Source organism: Pipistrellus hanaki (assembly GCF_964339955.1).
Source record: "Pipistrellus hanaki genome assembly, chromosome: 14".
Classification (NCBI taxonomy): domain Eukaryota; kingdom Metazoa; phylum Chordata; class Mammalia; order Chiroptera; family Vespertilionidae; genus Pipistrellus; species Pipistrellus hanaki.
In genome coordinates, this window is record NC_140516.1 from 14,683,436 (window position 1) to 14,700,329 (window position 16,894).

Consider the following 16,894-nt stretch of genomic DNA (forward strand, 5'->3'; position numbering starts at 1 on the left):
CCAGTATCAGTGGGAAAAAAATCAATAAAGGGCATAAAAGGAAGAACAGTGAATAACTGATTGCTGAGATGAAAAAGTAATCACCCAAGGCTTAGAACAATGCCCATACTTTTAGAAACTTGGGGATTAGTGAGCTCAAGGCTTCAGTTTGGTGGTTTATATTCTGTGCATGGCCTAAAAAAAAAAGAAAGAAAAAAAGAAAAAAAAAAAGAATTTCAAATATATTCAAAAGTAAACCAGATAGCATACTGCTCCTCCACATACCCATCACCTATTTTCAATAATTAAAACCTATGGACAATCCAGTTTTATCTGTACCTCTACCCACTTCCCTCACTCCCAGACAGGTCACCTTTTCCAGAAATATTTTAGTATATATCTCTAAAATATAAGAAACCATTTTTAAACATACCATTAGCTCAGTTAGAAATATTAACGATTCCTTTAAACCCTAATAATAAGTGTTTAAATATCAAATTATCTTTTAAATATTATAACTTTTTAATGGTTTATTTGTTTGCTTTACTCAGAATCGAAATAAGATCTATACATTGCAATGAGTTGACAAGTCTTTTGAATTTCTTTTATTCTGTAGGTTTCTCCTGTTTTTTTTCTTGCAATTTATTGTTGAAGAAGTAGGCAGTTTGTCCTATAGATTATGCACATTCTAAATTTGGTTGTATGTTCCTATGGTAAACTTTAACATGTTTCTCTGTGCTCTGTGTGTTGTGTAAGTAGGTTTGTTCAGATTCATGTTGAATTATTTTCGATGACTATTGCACAAATGACTATTTCAAAGTGTGATATATTTTCCTTTTTTTTTTTTTTTAAATCTTCACCCAAATTTTCAAATCTTCAATTTGTTTATTGATTTTTAGAGAAAGAGGAAGAGAGAGAGAGAGACATCAATTGGTTTCCTCCTGTATGCACCCAGACTGGGATTGAACTGCAATGTAGGTATGTGCCCTGACCAGGATTTGAACCTGTACCCTTTTGGTGCATGGAATGACACTCTAACCAACTGAGCCATCCAGCCAGGGCAATATGATATTTTTAAAACCATATTTCTGAAACTGTGAACATGGAGGAGTTAAGTCACAGGATAAATAAAGCATATTTTCCAGGAGAATCAGGTTTATGTTAAGGTTTGTGAATGGCTGAGAGTAGGCTAACATATCCCCAATGGTTTAGTATTTGTAGTTCTAGGAGCTCCAATTGATTTCCTTATTTCTTAAGTCCTTCTTATGGGTCCAGAGGTAGCAAGGGATCAGATAAAAGCAATAAAAGATTTCATTGGAAAATATAGTCATATCATTATATTGCTGATACCTGAATAAGTAATTGTTCTAAGTCTGTCTTCTGATTAAGTTCAGTTGCTTAATTCACATCTGGCCTACAGCAGCTTATATGATTCTATCCTTCAGAATCTAACCTTTGCTATTGTCAAATCGCCCTCATACATTCACATACATTGGGCATGAAGTAAGCAAGTTACATAAAAAGCCCAGATCTCCTGGGTTTTCCAGCAGTTGGTATTGAGGAACTATGAAGTGTAATCTCTGTGTTTTTTTTAAATATATTTTATTGATTTTTTTACAGAGAGGAAGGGAGAGGGATAGAGAGCTAGAAACATCGACCAACTGCCTCCTGCACACCCCCACTGGGGATGTGCCTGCAACCAATGTACATGCCCTTGACCGGAATTGAACCTGGGACCCCTCAGTCCACAGACTGATGCTCTATCTACTGAGCTAATCTCTGGGTTTTGGTGAAGCATGGTTGGGGTTGAGAATGAGAATTATTCAAAGTCAAATGTTCTTTAAAATGACTCACATTTAAGGAAGTCTTGGAACTGGATCTTAAAGCCATACACAGTCAGAGCTCTTATGAGCAGAGACTGGAACACCTGGGATAATACCAGTTATAATAAAAATTAGACTTTAGTTGATATGTGTTGCTAAATAAGTAAAAGGAAAGCTCTGTGTTCTATTTATGTGAGTGAAAATACTATATCAGTTCTTGACATTTTTATGCAATCTTTAAAACTTTCACCTTTTAATAAGTACCAAGTAATAGGTCCCTCAGGTTACTGGGAACATTTATGATTGGGATTGAGACTGGCAATTGCTCAGGAAACTTGTAAATTTATCTGTTGAGAGATTCTTGCTACACTTGAATCAGGTAGCCCTGGCCCTTGCAGCTTTCAACCCATGGATACACTAAATTTGTGCCACTGCCATGAATCCCAAAGGGAGACTAGTTTCTCAGGAGGATGGAGGTCAGTCTCAGATACCAGCTTACCCCCATTTTCTTCTTCCAGGGCACCTGACTGATAGTGAATGTAATCAGAAACTCACATCCAAGAAAGGGTCGCTGATAGAGCGCAAGAGGAGCTCTGGCCGGCTGAGGAGGAAAGGCGATGAGCCACAGGCCTCAGGGTACCACAGCGAAGGCAAGCCACTCTGCACTGCTTCTCTCCTAAGTCCACACTCGGCACGCTTCAGGCCATGGCTGCTCTTTTCTGCTCAAAGGGCTTTCCTTGTTTTTTAACTTGGGGATGTGGGTATCCATGAGCACTTTAAACATTTATATTTGTTTCGTTCTTTGTGTTTTTAGGAGAAACACTGAAAGAGAAGCAGGCTCCTAGGAATGCCTCTAAACCATCCAGCAGCACCAACAGACTAAGGGATTTTAAAGAGACAGTCAGCAATATGATCCATAACAGACCATCCCTGGCTTCTCAGACCAACCTAGGGTCTCCCTGTGGGGGGAAAGGAGGAGACCAGATGGACAAAAAACCTCCCAAGAACCTGCTTTTAAACTCTCATGACTGGGAAGTAGAGAGTACTAGCAGTGAGTCAAAATCCAGTTCTTCTAGCAAGTATCGTCCAACATGGAGACCCAAACGAGAGTCTCTGAATATTGACAGTATCTTTAGTAAAGACAAAAGGAAGCACTGTGGTTATACTCAGCTCAGTCCATTTTCTGAAGATTCAGGTGAGGAGGTAATTAGGGAAGAATTGGGCTTTTGAATAAAGTTTATCTATGTACTAGAGGCCCGATGCATGAAATCCGTGCAGGAGTAGCCTTCCTTCCCCCAGCTGCCAGCACTAGCTTCTCTCTGACCCGGGCTTCCCTCTGGCTGCTGGCAGGCACCCGGGACCCCGGCTTCATCCAGAAGGATGGAAGGACCTCTGGAAGGACGTCCGGTCTAATTAGCATATTATGCTTTTATTATTATAGATTTTTATAAACCTGGTTTTCTGGTAGACTTGACAAGGTCCATTTTCATCCCATTGTTGGGTCTTTTGGGGATATAATTTTAGTAAATGAGTAGCTGGAGGGAGGTGTTACTCATATCTTAATTTGAAGCAGATGCTAACTCTACCTCCTTTTTCATACTTGTGCCTTGCTCGGAATAGCTAAAGAATTTACATCAGATGACCTAAGCAAGCCACCTACTTACGACCTTAAAACTGGTGGACCAAGCCCCCAATACAAGCCTTGGGGCCCAGCACGGCCAGGCTCTTACCTGTTAGAGCAGCACCCTCGCCTTATCCAGCGAATGGAATCTGGCTATGAGAGCAGTGAGAGGAACAGCAGCAGCCCTGTCAGCCTGGACGCAGCCCTGCCCGAGAGCTCCAGTGTCTGGAGGTATTGTGTGGCCTTTGAATAGCGGCTTTGTCCCTAGCAGCAGTATGAGCCACCAAGAGGTTTATCAACTCAGGCAAGCAGAGAGGTGCACTTTATTACCATCTTGTGGGCAAACAAAGTATTGTGCTCTATCAATCTTCTGTGACAACAGCGCCCTCTGCTGGGCGAAAGAGCAATGGCATTTGAGAAAGGAGAGAGGAGAGACTACTTTATTTTTATTGTTGACTCTATTACAGGTGTCCCCCATTTCTCCCTTCCTACCCCCTCAACTTTGTCTCCCTTTACCCTACTCCCGCCCCGCCTAGGTCTTCACCACTTTATTGTCTGTGTCTATGGGCTATGTGGGTTGATCTCTTCCCACACTTCCCACTCTCCTCCCCTCTGAGATCTGTTAGTCTCTTCCATTTATTCATTAGCTTCTAGTCCTATTTTGTCAGTTTATTTTGTTCCTTAGATTCCACATATAAGTGAGATCATGTGATACTAGTCTTTTTATGATTGGCTTATTTCGCTTAGCATAATAATCTCCAGGTCCATCCATGCTGTCTCAAGGGTAAAGTTCCTTCTTTTTTACAGCCACGGCACTTGGGCTGTTTCCAGATCGTGGCTATTGTAAATAATGCTTCTATGAACATAGGGGTGCATATATCCTTTCTGATTGATGTTTTGGGATTCTTAGGATAGGTACCCAGAAGTAGGATTGCTGGGTCAAAAAGCAGTTCCATTTTTAATTTTTTGAGGAAACTCCATATTGTTTTCCATACTGGCTGCACCAGTCTGTATTCCCACCAGCAGTGCAGGAGGGTTCCATTTTCTCCACATCCTCACCAGCACTTGTTTGTTGATTTATTGATAGTTGCCATTTTGACCAGTGTGCGGTGATGTCTCATTGTAGTTTTTATTTGCATCTCTCTCATGATTAGTTACCGTGAGCATTTTTTCATGTCTATTGCCCATCTCTTTGGAGAAGTGTCTATTCAGGTCCTTTGCCCATTTTTAGTAGGATTGTTTGTCTTCTTTTGCCCATTTTTTAGTAGGATTGTGTGATGAGATATATAAGTTCTTTATATATTTTGAAGATTAAGTCCTTATCTGATGGATCACTGGCAAATATGTTCTCTCATATGGTGGGTTCCCTTTTTGTTTTGTTGATGGTTTCTTTGCTGTGAAGTAGCTTTTTAGTCTAATGTAGTCCCATTTGTTTATTTTTTTAATTGTGTTTCCCTTTTTCTTGGAGACATATCAGCAAAAATATTACTCCGAGAGATTTTATTGCCTGTGTTTTCTTCTAAGATTTTTATGGTTTCATGACTTACATTTAGGTCTTGTATCATTTTTAAAAAAATATATATTTTATTGATTTTGTACAGAGAGGAAGGGAGAGAGATAGTTAGAAACATCGGTGAGAGAGAGTCATCGATCAGCTGCCTCTTGCACACCCCCTACTGAGGATATGCCCTCAACCAAGGTACATGCCCTTGACTGGAATTGAACCCTTCAGTCCCCTAGCTGACGCTCTATCCATTGAGCCAAACCGGTCCTGGCTAGGTCTTGTGTCATTTTGAGTTTATTCTTATATATGGTATAGGGTCTTTTGGGGATATAATTTTAGTAAATGAGTAGCTGGAGGGAGGTGTTGGTCTAGTTGCATTTTTTGCATATACCTGTCCAATTTTCCCAGCACCATTATTAAAGAGACTGTTTTTATTCCATTGTATGCTCTTGCCTCCTTTGTCAAATATTAATTGAGCATAAAGGCATGGATTTATTTATAGGCTCTCTGTTCTGTTCCATTGATCTATATGCCTGTTTTTGTGCCAGTACCAGCCTCCTGGTGACTAGTCTTTGGTCATTCTGGCATTAGGACCACTGTGTTTTTAATATATATATATATATATATATATATATATATATATATATATATATATATATATATTTAAATATATGTTTATTAATTTTAAAGAGGAAGAATGAGGGATAGAGAGATAGAAATATCAGTGATGAGAATCATTGATCAGTTACCTCCTGCATGCTTCACACTGAGAATCAAGCCCGCAATCTTGGCATATGCACTGAGTTTATTTATAAATAAACAATCTCCTGGTTCATAGGTCAATGCTCAACCACTAAGTCACAAGCTGGGCGGAGTTTATTCTTATATATGGTATAGGTTGTTGGTCTAGTTGCATTTTTACTTGTTCAGTTTTACTCATGAGAATATGTTACAAAGAATAAGAAAGTAGAAGGCAATCCATGTTAGAGCATATGTTTATTAATTCATTAAATAAGGTTTATGCTAGATGTATAAAATGTGATTGAGGTGAAATAAGATGGGGAATGAGTATTTCATTTTTTCAGAAATAGTTTAGCAGATACTTTAATTACACTAATCAATACTTGGTTGGCTTTTTGAGGGAATTTTGTCCTAAGAATGTTGCTAGTTATCACTCTTCTACTGCTTTCACTAGACTCTCGTTTCTCTTTTGAAGGGATCCAAGTGCTAAGAGAGCAGCTGGGTTGGCACCTTCCTGGCGTCACATCCCAAAATCTCACAGCAGTAGCATCCTGGAGGCGGACTCCAGGAGTGTCTGGACAAGGAATCAGCCCCTATCAGGTAAGCAAAAGGACAGTGGATTTGGAGAACTTGATTTGTCTGCCAGTTTTGTTTGGGAAACAGTCTTACCTGAGAACATTTGAAATTAGAGGACAATTGCACTTTGAATATTCCATCAGAATATAAATGTGAAGGCATTTGAGCTGCTTTGGATTTATCTATTTTGGGTTTATCACAGTTTGCCTGATTGTTTCTTTCTATCCTGGAAAGACCCCTTGTGGGAGCAAGAAGGAACGAAAATTTGGTGAATAGTGTCAGTAGCATCTGCATTCCGCAGAAGAATAAGCCCTAGGGCTTTCCTTGGTATAGAGGCAGCCTCTTGGGAATGTATTTCTTATTGTTTAGTACTATTAATTGAGATAATACAGGGAGACATATAGACTGTGGTCAAAACTGAGAAATAAGTAGGTCAAACCTACTCTTACCCCTGCATCCATGCCCTGTGCAGTATCCCTGTTCGGTTTTTCTTTCTTGAGTTGCCTTGTTTCCTCATACTCCCTCTTTCCCAAAACAAGGAATGATGTGACTAATATTAAATGTAAGTGACTAAAATAGTTTAAAATATGCTTTCTCTAAGAGTAACTGACATTTTAACAAGTCAAAATTTGAAGATAAGGGAATATTAGAGTTTCAGACAGAGATTTGAGGTAATCATAGGTTTTAGCTCCTTTTTACATTTCTCTCACAACACACATATATTTCTAGTGCATATTCCACTTAAGTAGAGACCCGGTCCAAATGGGTCAAAATGAATCCTTTACTTAGAGCTGAAAATTGAGGTGATAACTAGGCAGTCTCTCCAACATGGAGACTTTGGAATGCCTGAGTAAAGATGGTGAGGATATAGTATCATGTGGTCTGCTGAGGAGTTCTGGGAGCTCCTAATTTAGAGATCAGCCTTATCTGAAAGATGTGTTTTATCTCTCCCACCTCTGTTTTCTGTTCTCTTAGAGTATGTGGGCAGAAACCTAACTATTTTCTGATTTAATGACCTTCTGGATATAGATATGGCCAACTTACTAGTGAGAGGAGGACAGAATACTATATGTCAGCCTGTAGAGATGAGACCAGGAACATCACTAGTCTGACCACCAATTTTCTTGAGAGTCACTTAAAGTTCTTAGAGATAGCTGGAAGGGAGGTATACAGCAGTAACGAAATGGCATGAACTCTTTTACATATGAGTGCCATAGGTTGGTGACATATCTAAAATCCTGGGCTGGAGTAGATTATAATTAGAAACCCATAGAAGAAATTCATGTTTCTAATGAAGTCATACATTTGGTTTATTTCCCACATTTTAATTTATTTTGTGTTGACTAACTTTGCTTTAAGAAACTGTGATCATGCATGAGTCTATTTTCCCTTCTCTTTTCTTCAGATAGCCAATTCTTTTTCAGCACACTAAAAGCTTAGTTTCTATTTACTTAGTTTCTTCATTCCTAAAATGTGGGCAGTGAGAGTATTTACCTCATAGTTTGTTGTGAGAATTAAATGGAATACTATATGTAAAAGTGCTTAAAACTGTGCACTTTTATAGTAAATGCTCAACAAATGTTAGTTGTCATAAAACACTCAATTGTTTTTTATTATTATTACTAGAGGCCCTATGCATGACAGTCATGCACTGGTGGGCAGGGGGGTTCCCTCAGCCCAGCCTGTGCCCTTTCGCAGTCTGGGAGCCTTTGGGGGATGTCTGACTGCCATAGAGGCGGAGAGGCTCCTACCACCACTGCTGCACTGTTGTCCTCACCAACCGTCAGCCTGGCTTCTGGCTGAGCAGCGCTTCCCCTGTGGGAACACACTGACCAGCAGGAGGCAGCTCCCTGCTGGTCAGTGTCTGCTCTCTGGTGGTCAGTGCACATCATAGTGACTGGTTGTTCTGCCATTCATTCGATTTGCATATTATATAGGACTAGTGGCCTGGTGCATGAAATTTGTGCACTATGGGAGAGAGGGTCCCTCAGTCCAGCCTGTACCCTCTTCAAAACTGGCAGTCGGACATCCCTCTCGCAATCTGGGACAGCTGGCTTCTAACTGTTCACCTACCTGCCTGCCTGATTGCCCCTAACTGCCCTCCCTGCCGTCCTGTTCTTGCCCCTAACTGCTCCCCCCTGCCAGCCTGATCTTGCCCCCAACTATCTCTGCTTGCCTGATCACCCCTAACTGCCTTCCCCTTCTGGCCTGATCACCCCCAACTGCCCTCTCCCCTGCCGGTCTGATCTCGCCCCCAACTGCCCTTCCCTGCCTTGGCCTCCACCACCATGGCTTTGTCTGGAAGGAAGTCGGATATCTGGAAGATGGCTGTTTGATCTGGTCTAATTAACATATTACCCTTTTATTAGAATAGATAGATTAAATAGGATAGGATTGCTTAAATGGGGCGGTGGGGAGCGGGGGGGGGGCTTTTACAATAGAAGATGCTCTTGGCAGACAAAAATACATAATCCCTATATTTGGACTGATAGCCAGCCATATGCACTATTCTGCCAAACCGGTCATTAAAAAATTGAACTGCTTTCTTACACCTTACACTAAACAGCTGTTGCCCTTAAAACTCCTCCTCAGCCCTCACCTTAGGTTCTGCCTTTGCACTTCACCCAGATTATGTTCTGATTGGTCAGTTTCTATGCCAGTCAGTGTCAAAAGCTCCACCTCCCAGGCAGCCATTAGCTCCTCACAGTTTACCCAAATTTGGTTCTGATTGGTCAGATTATATGCCAGTCAGTGTCTCTGGGCCTGATCAGAGAAGCAGGGCTGATCAGCAGCCCCCGCAGAGGCGTGGAGAGAAAGAGGTGCTGCTGTTGGCCAGGCCCTGAGAGAAAGAGAGAGGCAAGGGCTGATCAATAGCTGCCATGGAGGATACAGATCAGACCCTACTTCTCTGTCCAGGCCTCTCTCCGGGCCTGAGCTGCAGCCCAATTGGCAATCAGTATTGGGTTGCCACGCCCACAGCAGAGGCAGTCAGTGGTGGGTCGCCACAGCCACCTAGCACTGACTGCAGGACCGACTTCCGGTCAGTCGAGCCTTCGGTCGCCACGGACCCTGGGTTTTTATATATTAGGATTATTATTTTTCACAGCCCAGGTCTCACCCTGAATCTGATATGGAAAGCAGTATTCAAAACATGAACTTCACATGGAGCTAAGAGTTCCAGGGGAAAAGCAGTACAGTGGCTGTAACTGCTGCAGGGGCTTAGTCTTGGTTATGGAAACGTGGTAACTTCCCTTCTCTTTTGCTTGCATTCCAGGTGGGGAGACACCTGCCAAAAGTGAGCTGGATGAACTGCAGGAAGAGGTGGCCAGGAGAGCCCAGGAACAGGAACTTCGAAAGAAACAAGAGAAGGAATTAGAGGCAGCCAAAGGGTTTAACCCTCATCCCAGCCGCTTTATGGACTTGGATGAACTGCAGAATCAGGGTAATTGTTGTGAGCATTAGATTATTGGTGATGGGGACAGCGAGAGAGGGAAGAAAAAAATATTCAAGCTTATAAATTTCATGTCTTCACTTTATTCTCAAAGTTATATTTTATCTTCAGCCATTTTGGTGAGAGCTAGTTAAAATAGGAGATAACTGATTAGAGATAGACACTGATTTGGGGCCCTTCTATTTAAGGCTTATAGATTAGAGATAGTATATTGTTCGTGAAATATATTTCCCATGAACATCTATAGAAGGTGTAAATAAAACTAGTCACAGTTCAGAAACAGCAGGAAAGGGCAGTGTGCAAGCCACACTGACCGAGGAATTCTACTTGCTGGGCAGAAACATACCTCAGGATTTCCCATCGGGAGTTCTAGGGAAGTCAGTCTACCAAACAGGTTTTAGCAACATAGAACCTGATTGCCTTCCGGTCCTCTGATCCATTTCCCAATCTCATATGACTTTCATGTGCTTTACTTCCGTTTCTTAACTGCCCCACATCTGTCACTTTTTTTCTTCCATTGCTTTAGTATGTCACTTTGTACCAGGTGAGATTAACCTTCAGATCAGTTCAAAAAAGCTCAGCTCTCTATCTACCTTAAATAGGCCCTGAAACCTATATCTCTGTTGTGTATTTTTTAAATAAAATTAATTTATTATTCTCATTATTCAGAATTCCTATATGAACAAATTGTGCTAAACCAGCATAAAAAACAGGAGTCAGTACTATTTTGGGTGGTTTGTGTTGATCACTTTCCTCTTTTTATCAACACTTAGTGAAGCTTCCTGGGCTAATTTGGGGGCCACTTTTCTCCTCTAATCTTGCAGTCTTTTGATTTAAGTCAATTGTTGACTTTTATTTACGAAGGCATTGTTTTAAATTCCTCATTCCTTAGCTGTCCTTAAGGACAGTCTTTTCTCCCTGTGTATCCTCAGCTGTATTGCATTGGATCTCAGGTTTATGCTGCTTTTGAAAGAGGAGCCTCTCATCTCCCTCCCTCGCCTTTTTACCTCCCTTTGTCTGCAGGGTAGTAAGTACATTAAAGTTGAGATGGAATCCCTCTGGCTATATTTCATTTTCAATTTTCCATACACTTCGATTTAGTATCTTCTGAAAAAGCAAGAAATGGAATGCTAAGATTCTAGAGGATAGGAATTAAAATCTAGTACAGTGATTGGTCAACTATAGTTTCCCTATATCTCTGTAGAGAACTTTGTTTTAATGACTGTAGCCACCACCTGTTAATATAAAGGTTGAATAATCAGTTGATTTCAATTATGAGGAACTTCAGGCCTGGAGGTCAGGGGATTATGTCTCTGGAGGTGGCATAGAACCTGAATGCTAAATTCTTCAGAACCAACTTGCTACTTCCACCACCTTCCCATTGCTCTTCAAGAGCCAAGGTGGATTAGGGAGTGAACGCTAGGGGTGGGAAGAGCTTTTTTTTACCATGTCCAACTAAAGGTAAGTGGAGGATTGAGACATTAAGGGGAGAAATGAGTGACATTTTGATTTTTTTTTTCTTGTGAGCTTGGGGAAACTCACCACTAATCCCAATTGTAGATGAATTTATATTACAGCTTACTACCAATTGATGGTTATTTAAGGCAAATAGGTACCTAAACTTGAGGAATCTTTTGCAGAAGTTGCCCTTACAGTACTTTCTTGCTTTTTCATCTGGCTCTGTACTTGGACTCTCCTGCACCTGCTTTGGCATGCATTCACTTTCAGGGGAGGAAGGAATATCTCATGCTCTCTGTAAGGGAATGTAACTTTTGTGAGCAAGGGCATGATAAAGGTAAATACTTAGCCGTGCTGATGAAAGGTATGTGGATGCAAACCAACAACAAAGGCAGTTCAACAGATATATTGAGGTTAGGAACTATAGACCCCCTGTGCCCAAGAGGTGTCCTGGTCTTCCAGATGAGGGTGTGCAGAAAGGACTGTGAGTTGATGTAGGAATAAAGTGTTGACAGATGGCTTTCCAGAGTAGTGAAGCCACTTTTGCCTTAACACAGCAGCTGAGGTTTCTTGGAGATCTGGGGTGGTCTGATACTGGTTGGCAAGATGTATCTTGTTGCACTGTAGAAAGGAAGGTCAATTCATGCTTAAGAATCCACCCTTCTGCTATAGATAGTGCTTTGTTCTTTCCTTGAGGGACCCCTTCTCCCTCCCCCGCCTAAGAGGTCTTGGAGTGGGAATATGTGGTAGACAATGACATACCCTCTTTCATGGCCTTGGGTAAGGTGTCAATTAAGGCAAAAATGGATGTTCTACGTGTTTCAGAGAATTCCTAATAGCAATGGACAGTTGGAATAAGGGTAGACTGAAGGCTCAGCAGCAAGGATCTCTGTGCACTGAAGGGAAACAACAGTACATAGGAAAAGTTGGAAGCAACTGTAATGAAAATGAAAAGTGCTGGCCCTTTCAGGGAGGAGTGACGGCTTTGAGAGGTCCCTGAAGGAGGCAGACTCAGTATTTGAAGAGTCACTTCATCTGGAACAGAAGGGAGACTGTGCTGCAGCCTTGGCTCTCTGTAACGAAGCCATCTGTAAGTAACTCTAACCACTATGCCTATGGCACTTGTGATTAACTTCATAACAGGTATTAGTGTCATCACTCAGGTGGGATAAAAGCAGCTTTTATGTCTCCTCACTCATTCTCCCAAAGTGAGAGGCCCTTTAGCTATCTTTGCTCTTCGGAGTTCTACTAGTCAGTTTGTCAGGCACTGACACTGTGGCCTATGGATATTTACTGGAATAATCTCAGCCGGAGTCCACAGATGAATTACCCAGCCAGGCCTACCTCCTTATCCCAGGAGAAGTTAGACCTCAGATGTGAGGTTGGCTTGCTCTTTCTCTAGTCACTGACTAGTGAGGTGCAGCTTATGGCAGGAAAGAAGGAATGAACTGGCTGTGACTTCCCAGGCCTGTGACTTTGCACTGCATATTTGGTTATTTATGTTTTCCCCCTGTCTTTCTGGTGTGCCAAACCATTAGGGTACAGCAAGGGACTAAGGCTTAGCATTGTACCTGGTTCATAAGTGGGACCCACAAGAAGCTGTGCTCTGTAAAGACACACGCAGGGGTGGGTCTTACTTCTGTTGGCCGCCACAAAGGGGGAGTTGGGAGCAGAGTGTGGAGACCAGAGTTGGACAGATCAGTTGCAAAGAACAAGAATGGCAACCTATAAGATGGAAACACTGGTTTACCTTCCTAATTCATTTTAGTTTAACTTTTTGTTTATTTGTTTTTAAAATTTGAATTAACCTGTTTAGCCTCCACGGCTTCTGCGAATGTTTCTTATAGCCAGGGCCAGCTCTGTGCCCTGATAGCATATGCATGGTCCACGCCTTACATTCCTGCTGCATATTTTGAGTTTGACTGCATATCTTTGCTCATTTTTGGTTCAATTTTATTCTTTTTATTTTTGTTTGTATTTTGTGTTCTGTTCCTGCTATATTTTCTTTTGCATTTTAGCTAAACTAAGACTTGCCCTGCATGGTGCCAGCTCTAGCACGCACAGCAGAGCCCTAGTCGATAAGAAGTTGCAAATCAGTATTCGAAAAGCACGGAGCCTGCAGGATCGCATGCAGCAGCAGCAATCATCGCAGCAGCCGCCGCAGCCCTCAGCCTGCCTCCCCTCACAGGCGGGGGCCCTCCCTCAGCCAACAAGGTAGTGCTGGGAACCACAGCAGTTCGTGTCTGCCAGGGGAGGAAGAGCCCAGGGGTGCTCCAAAGCCAGAGCTCTCATTGTCTTGGCGACTACAGGGGAGAGAAGACTCCTCTGAAAAAACTTCTCCTACGTCAGACATACAGTGAAAGCTCATCCCACTGCTGGTTCTTTTCTTAATAGTTCCTGGAAAGATGCAGGAAGTATAGCATAATAAATAGACCATTTGTTTGTATTTCCCGTGGGGGAGTTTGTCCCTGGATTTGTGTAGTAACACGATTATTAAATTTGTACATATGACATTCTTAGACATGGCAATGCACGCTACATTTCATGTTGTAGAAGCCATGTGAATTATTTTGGGATTTCAGTGGCTTATTGTCCCTCATGGAAGCAGAGAAAACAGTCTTCCTTGCTCAGATGAAACCATAGAGAAGTGACATGAAGATTTCCTTTGTTTTGCTTGGCTATGGTTAGGACTGACCATTAGTGTAGTTCTCACAATTTAGCCCTTGAATTTGGCTGTTCCTTAGATAGATTTAAGTAAAAGTAAACATTGGTTGTTAATAAACCTGAGTAGTTTTCACAACATAAACATTATAAAAGCAGCTAGCATTTTTTAAATATCTGCATATGCCCAGGCACTAAATTTAAACACTTTATGTTTTATTGTATTTAATTCTCACAATAAACTTAGGATAAGAACTATTATTTAGTGATACTGTATAAATAAAGAAATCAGGCTTAGAGGATAAAATAAGTAAGGTACACAGTATTATTCAGCTAATAAGTGGTAGAAGCGTGGAATTCAAATCCAGGTAGGTCTATTTGACTTCATTAGGCTTTCCATATAAATATAATATCATATTTTCCATAATGTTATAAGAGTGACTGAGTGACTGTACCCACAAAAGTTTATAGCATATTGTCATGTAAATGTAATTCTTCTGTTGTATACTCCACCAGCAGAATGAGAGCCTGATCAGATATGTTTTGAATATAAGCAATTTAGGCAACTAAACTCTTTCCAGAAAACTTATGCCACTTGATGTATGTGAATGATTGGGGTTTTATTTTAGTTCTTCTAACTCAATTTTTAGGTCAGAAATACAAAACAATTAGTGAGAAACCAATATTAGTAAATACAGTTAATCCTGACTTCTACTCCCAAATTCCAAGACAGTCACGGTACCTTACTTTGGGGAAACATCTCGGTGAGTAATATAACCAAATTCAGATTATGAGAACATATTTGAAATGGTTGATTTTTTTTTTTTTAATATATTGTCTTTTTTTTTTTTTTAAATATATTTTATTGATTTTGTACAGAGAGAAAGGGAGAGAGATAGAGAGTTAGAAACATCAATGAGAGAGAGTCATTGATCAGCCGCCTCTTGCACACCCCCTACTGGGGATATGCCCGCAACCAAGATACATGCCCTTGACCGGAATCGAACCCGGGACTCTTCAGTCCCCAAGCCGACGCTCTATCCATTGAGCCAAACTGGTTTCGGCGAAATGGTTGATTTTTATGTAACCCATGAGCCCAAATCACCGTGTACTCTGTAAATATGGCCTTTTGGTTCTTTTGGCTGTTCTGCCTCTCAGGACCCCACATATGAGTGATTTTTAGGTTTTGCTTACTTTCCAGGTCATCTGCCTGTTGGACTAGCAATTTTTTTAAAAATTTGCAAGTAAAATATGATTGGAATAGGATGGTGTGGGTAGTAAAGAATATTGGCAAGGGCTTTACTTAATATTACTGAGTACAGTTTTGGTGAGGACATGTAATAAAGAAGATTAATATTTAATTGGGTGTGAGCAGACCATGTGCCTTCTCTTGTGACTTACTTGTGCTTGTCTTTCCATTTATTTTCACCATTCCCTCGGTGGATAGCTAGAACTTGGAACTGAATGAACAGTTTTTTTGTAAGTGATCTTGTCAATCAAGACAGCTTACAACTGGCTCTCTCCCTTTATTTCAGTGAACAGCCTATCCCGCTCCAAGTATTGTTAACCCGGGAGGCCCAGCTGGAACCCTACACGAGTACCGAGTTTGGGGCCAGTTCTTTCGTCTACTCATCTGCTTCCTGCCATGAGTCACACTCATCACTGTTCTCAGAGTCATCTGCCCCCTCTGCCCCACAACGTAACTCCCCCAGTAGGTCTGCCTCAAACCTTCCTAATTCAGCTGAGGTAGATAGCATTGACCCCTCTGTGTTCCACAGGCAGGGCTTACCTAAAACACCAGGGAGGACTGAGAAGAACTCTCATCATGCTTGGGAACCATTGGATGTACAAGAGGGAAAGCTGCAAGGCTACAGGGATGACAACAGCAGCTGCAACAGGTTCCCCCCTCAAGAAGGAAGAGGCATTGATCAAGAAGAGATATTTCAAGAAAAGAGGGATACTGCTGACTCATCCCAGGCGATGGCTTGGTCACATCCACCTGGAACAGCTGGGTGTGAGAGAGGAGATGCACACACCCTAGGCTGTAGTCCTGCAAGTTCATCAGCTCAGCCTGGCCTCCCCCTTTACAGAGCCTGCCACCTTATAACGCCTGCTGCTTCCTCATCTGCGTTTCACTCTCCTGATACTGTGCAGAAAACTAACCAATGCCTCCAAGCCAAAAGCCTCACAACTTCGTTGGCGTCAAAAGTGGACGGAAGCAGTGAGGAGCCCTGTAGGCCAGAGTTTCCGGGCACAAAGGGGCTTGTTCGCTCTCTGACAGAACAGTTCCAAAGGATGCAAGGCACCACCACCAGGGATGGCACGGGCTCCCAGGACAGAAGTGTTCCAAATAGTCGAAAGAAGAACCCTCCTCCTTCTGACTCTCAGCCTCCTTTCCCACAAGGTCAAGGGAAAGGCCATTGGCCTCGGGCTAAACAGCAACCCTCTCTGGATGGTAGGGACAGACTGCCTTCCCGGGAAGAAACTCCTGATCATCCTTCCCTTGTGATGAACTCTGGGCTACCTAATGGTGAAACTTCTTGGGGAGGACAACCCAGGTTTGCAGAGCCAGATATGTACCAAAGGAAGCCATCTCAAGTAAGAGATGCTAGGCCTAAGGAGCTGGGCGGCAGTGTTGACTTGGGGACTCCCTTGTCTTTGGATTCCTGGGTGAATGTCACAAGGCTCTGTGATTCTCAGCTTAAACACGGGGCCCCTGGGCCAGAAGCGAAGTCCTCCCTGAACAATCCCCGTACTTACGTAGCCTGTCCAGACAGAAACCACGTCTTTTTTCATCCACATTGGAACCAAGACACAGAGCAGGAGACCTCAGAATTGGAGTCTCTCTACCAGGCCAGCCTTCAGGCTTCTCAAGCAGGCTGGTCTGGATGGGGGCAGCAGGATGTGGCCTGGCATCCACCTAGCCAAGCAGGTAAGCATGCTACCAGGGGTGGGATCAGGGGACCTATAAAACCTGAAAGCATGCCGAAACCAGTTTGGCTCAGTAGATAGAGCGTCGGCCTGTGGACTGAAGGGTCCCGGGTTCGATTCTGGTCAAGGTTCTACCAGCTGCCTCTTAC

At 42.2% G+C, this 16,894-nt stretch overlaps 2 protein-coding genes across 15 annotated transcripts in view; one reads left to right on the forward strand and one right to left on the reverse strand.

The window, feature by feature from the left end:
- Positions 1 to 16,894, reverse strand: part of NUDT13 (nudix hydrolase 13) — a 438,779-nt gene that overhangs the window by 117,221 nt on the left and 304,664 nt on the right. The window lies entirely within an intron of this gene.
- Positions 1 to 16,894, forward strand: part of USP54 (ubiquitin specific peptidase 54) — a 114,541-nt gene that overhangs the window by 81,258 nt on the left and 16,389 nt on the right. For 10 of the 14 annotated variants that reach the window (XM_084904908.1, XM_084904915.1, XM_084904907.1 and 7 more), the window contains 8 exons: positions 2,321 to 2,452; positions 2,617 to 2,997; positions 3,423 to 3,654; positions 6,144 to 6,268; positions 9,519 to 9,686; positions 12,124 to 12,243; positions 13,172 to 13,367; positions 15,350 to 16,746. In XM_084904908.1, the coding sequence (XP_084761034.1) occupies positions 2,321 to 2,452; positions 2,617 to 2,997; positions 3,423 to 3,654; positions 6,144 to 6,268; positions 9,519 to 9,686; positions 12,124 to 12,243; positions 13,172 to 13,367; positions 15,350 to 16,746 (2,751 nt within the window). The remainder of the gene's footprint in view (positions 1 to 2,320; positions 2,453 to 2,616; positions 2,998 to 3,422; positions 3,655 to 6,143; positions 6,269 to 9,518; positions 9,687 to 12,123; positions 12,244 to 13,171; positions 13,368 to 15,349; positions 16,747 to 16,894) is intronic. The other 4 variants (XM_084904916.1, XM_084904918.1, XR_014796861.1 and 1 more) reach the window with 3 other exon arrangements.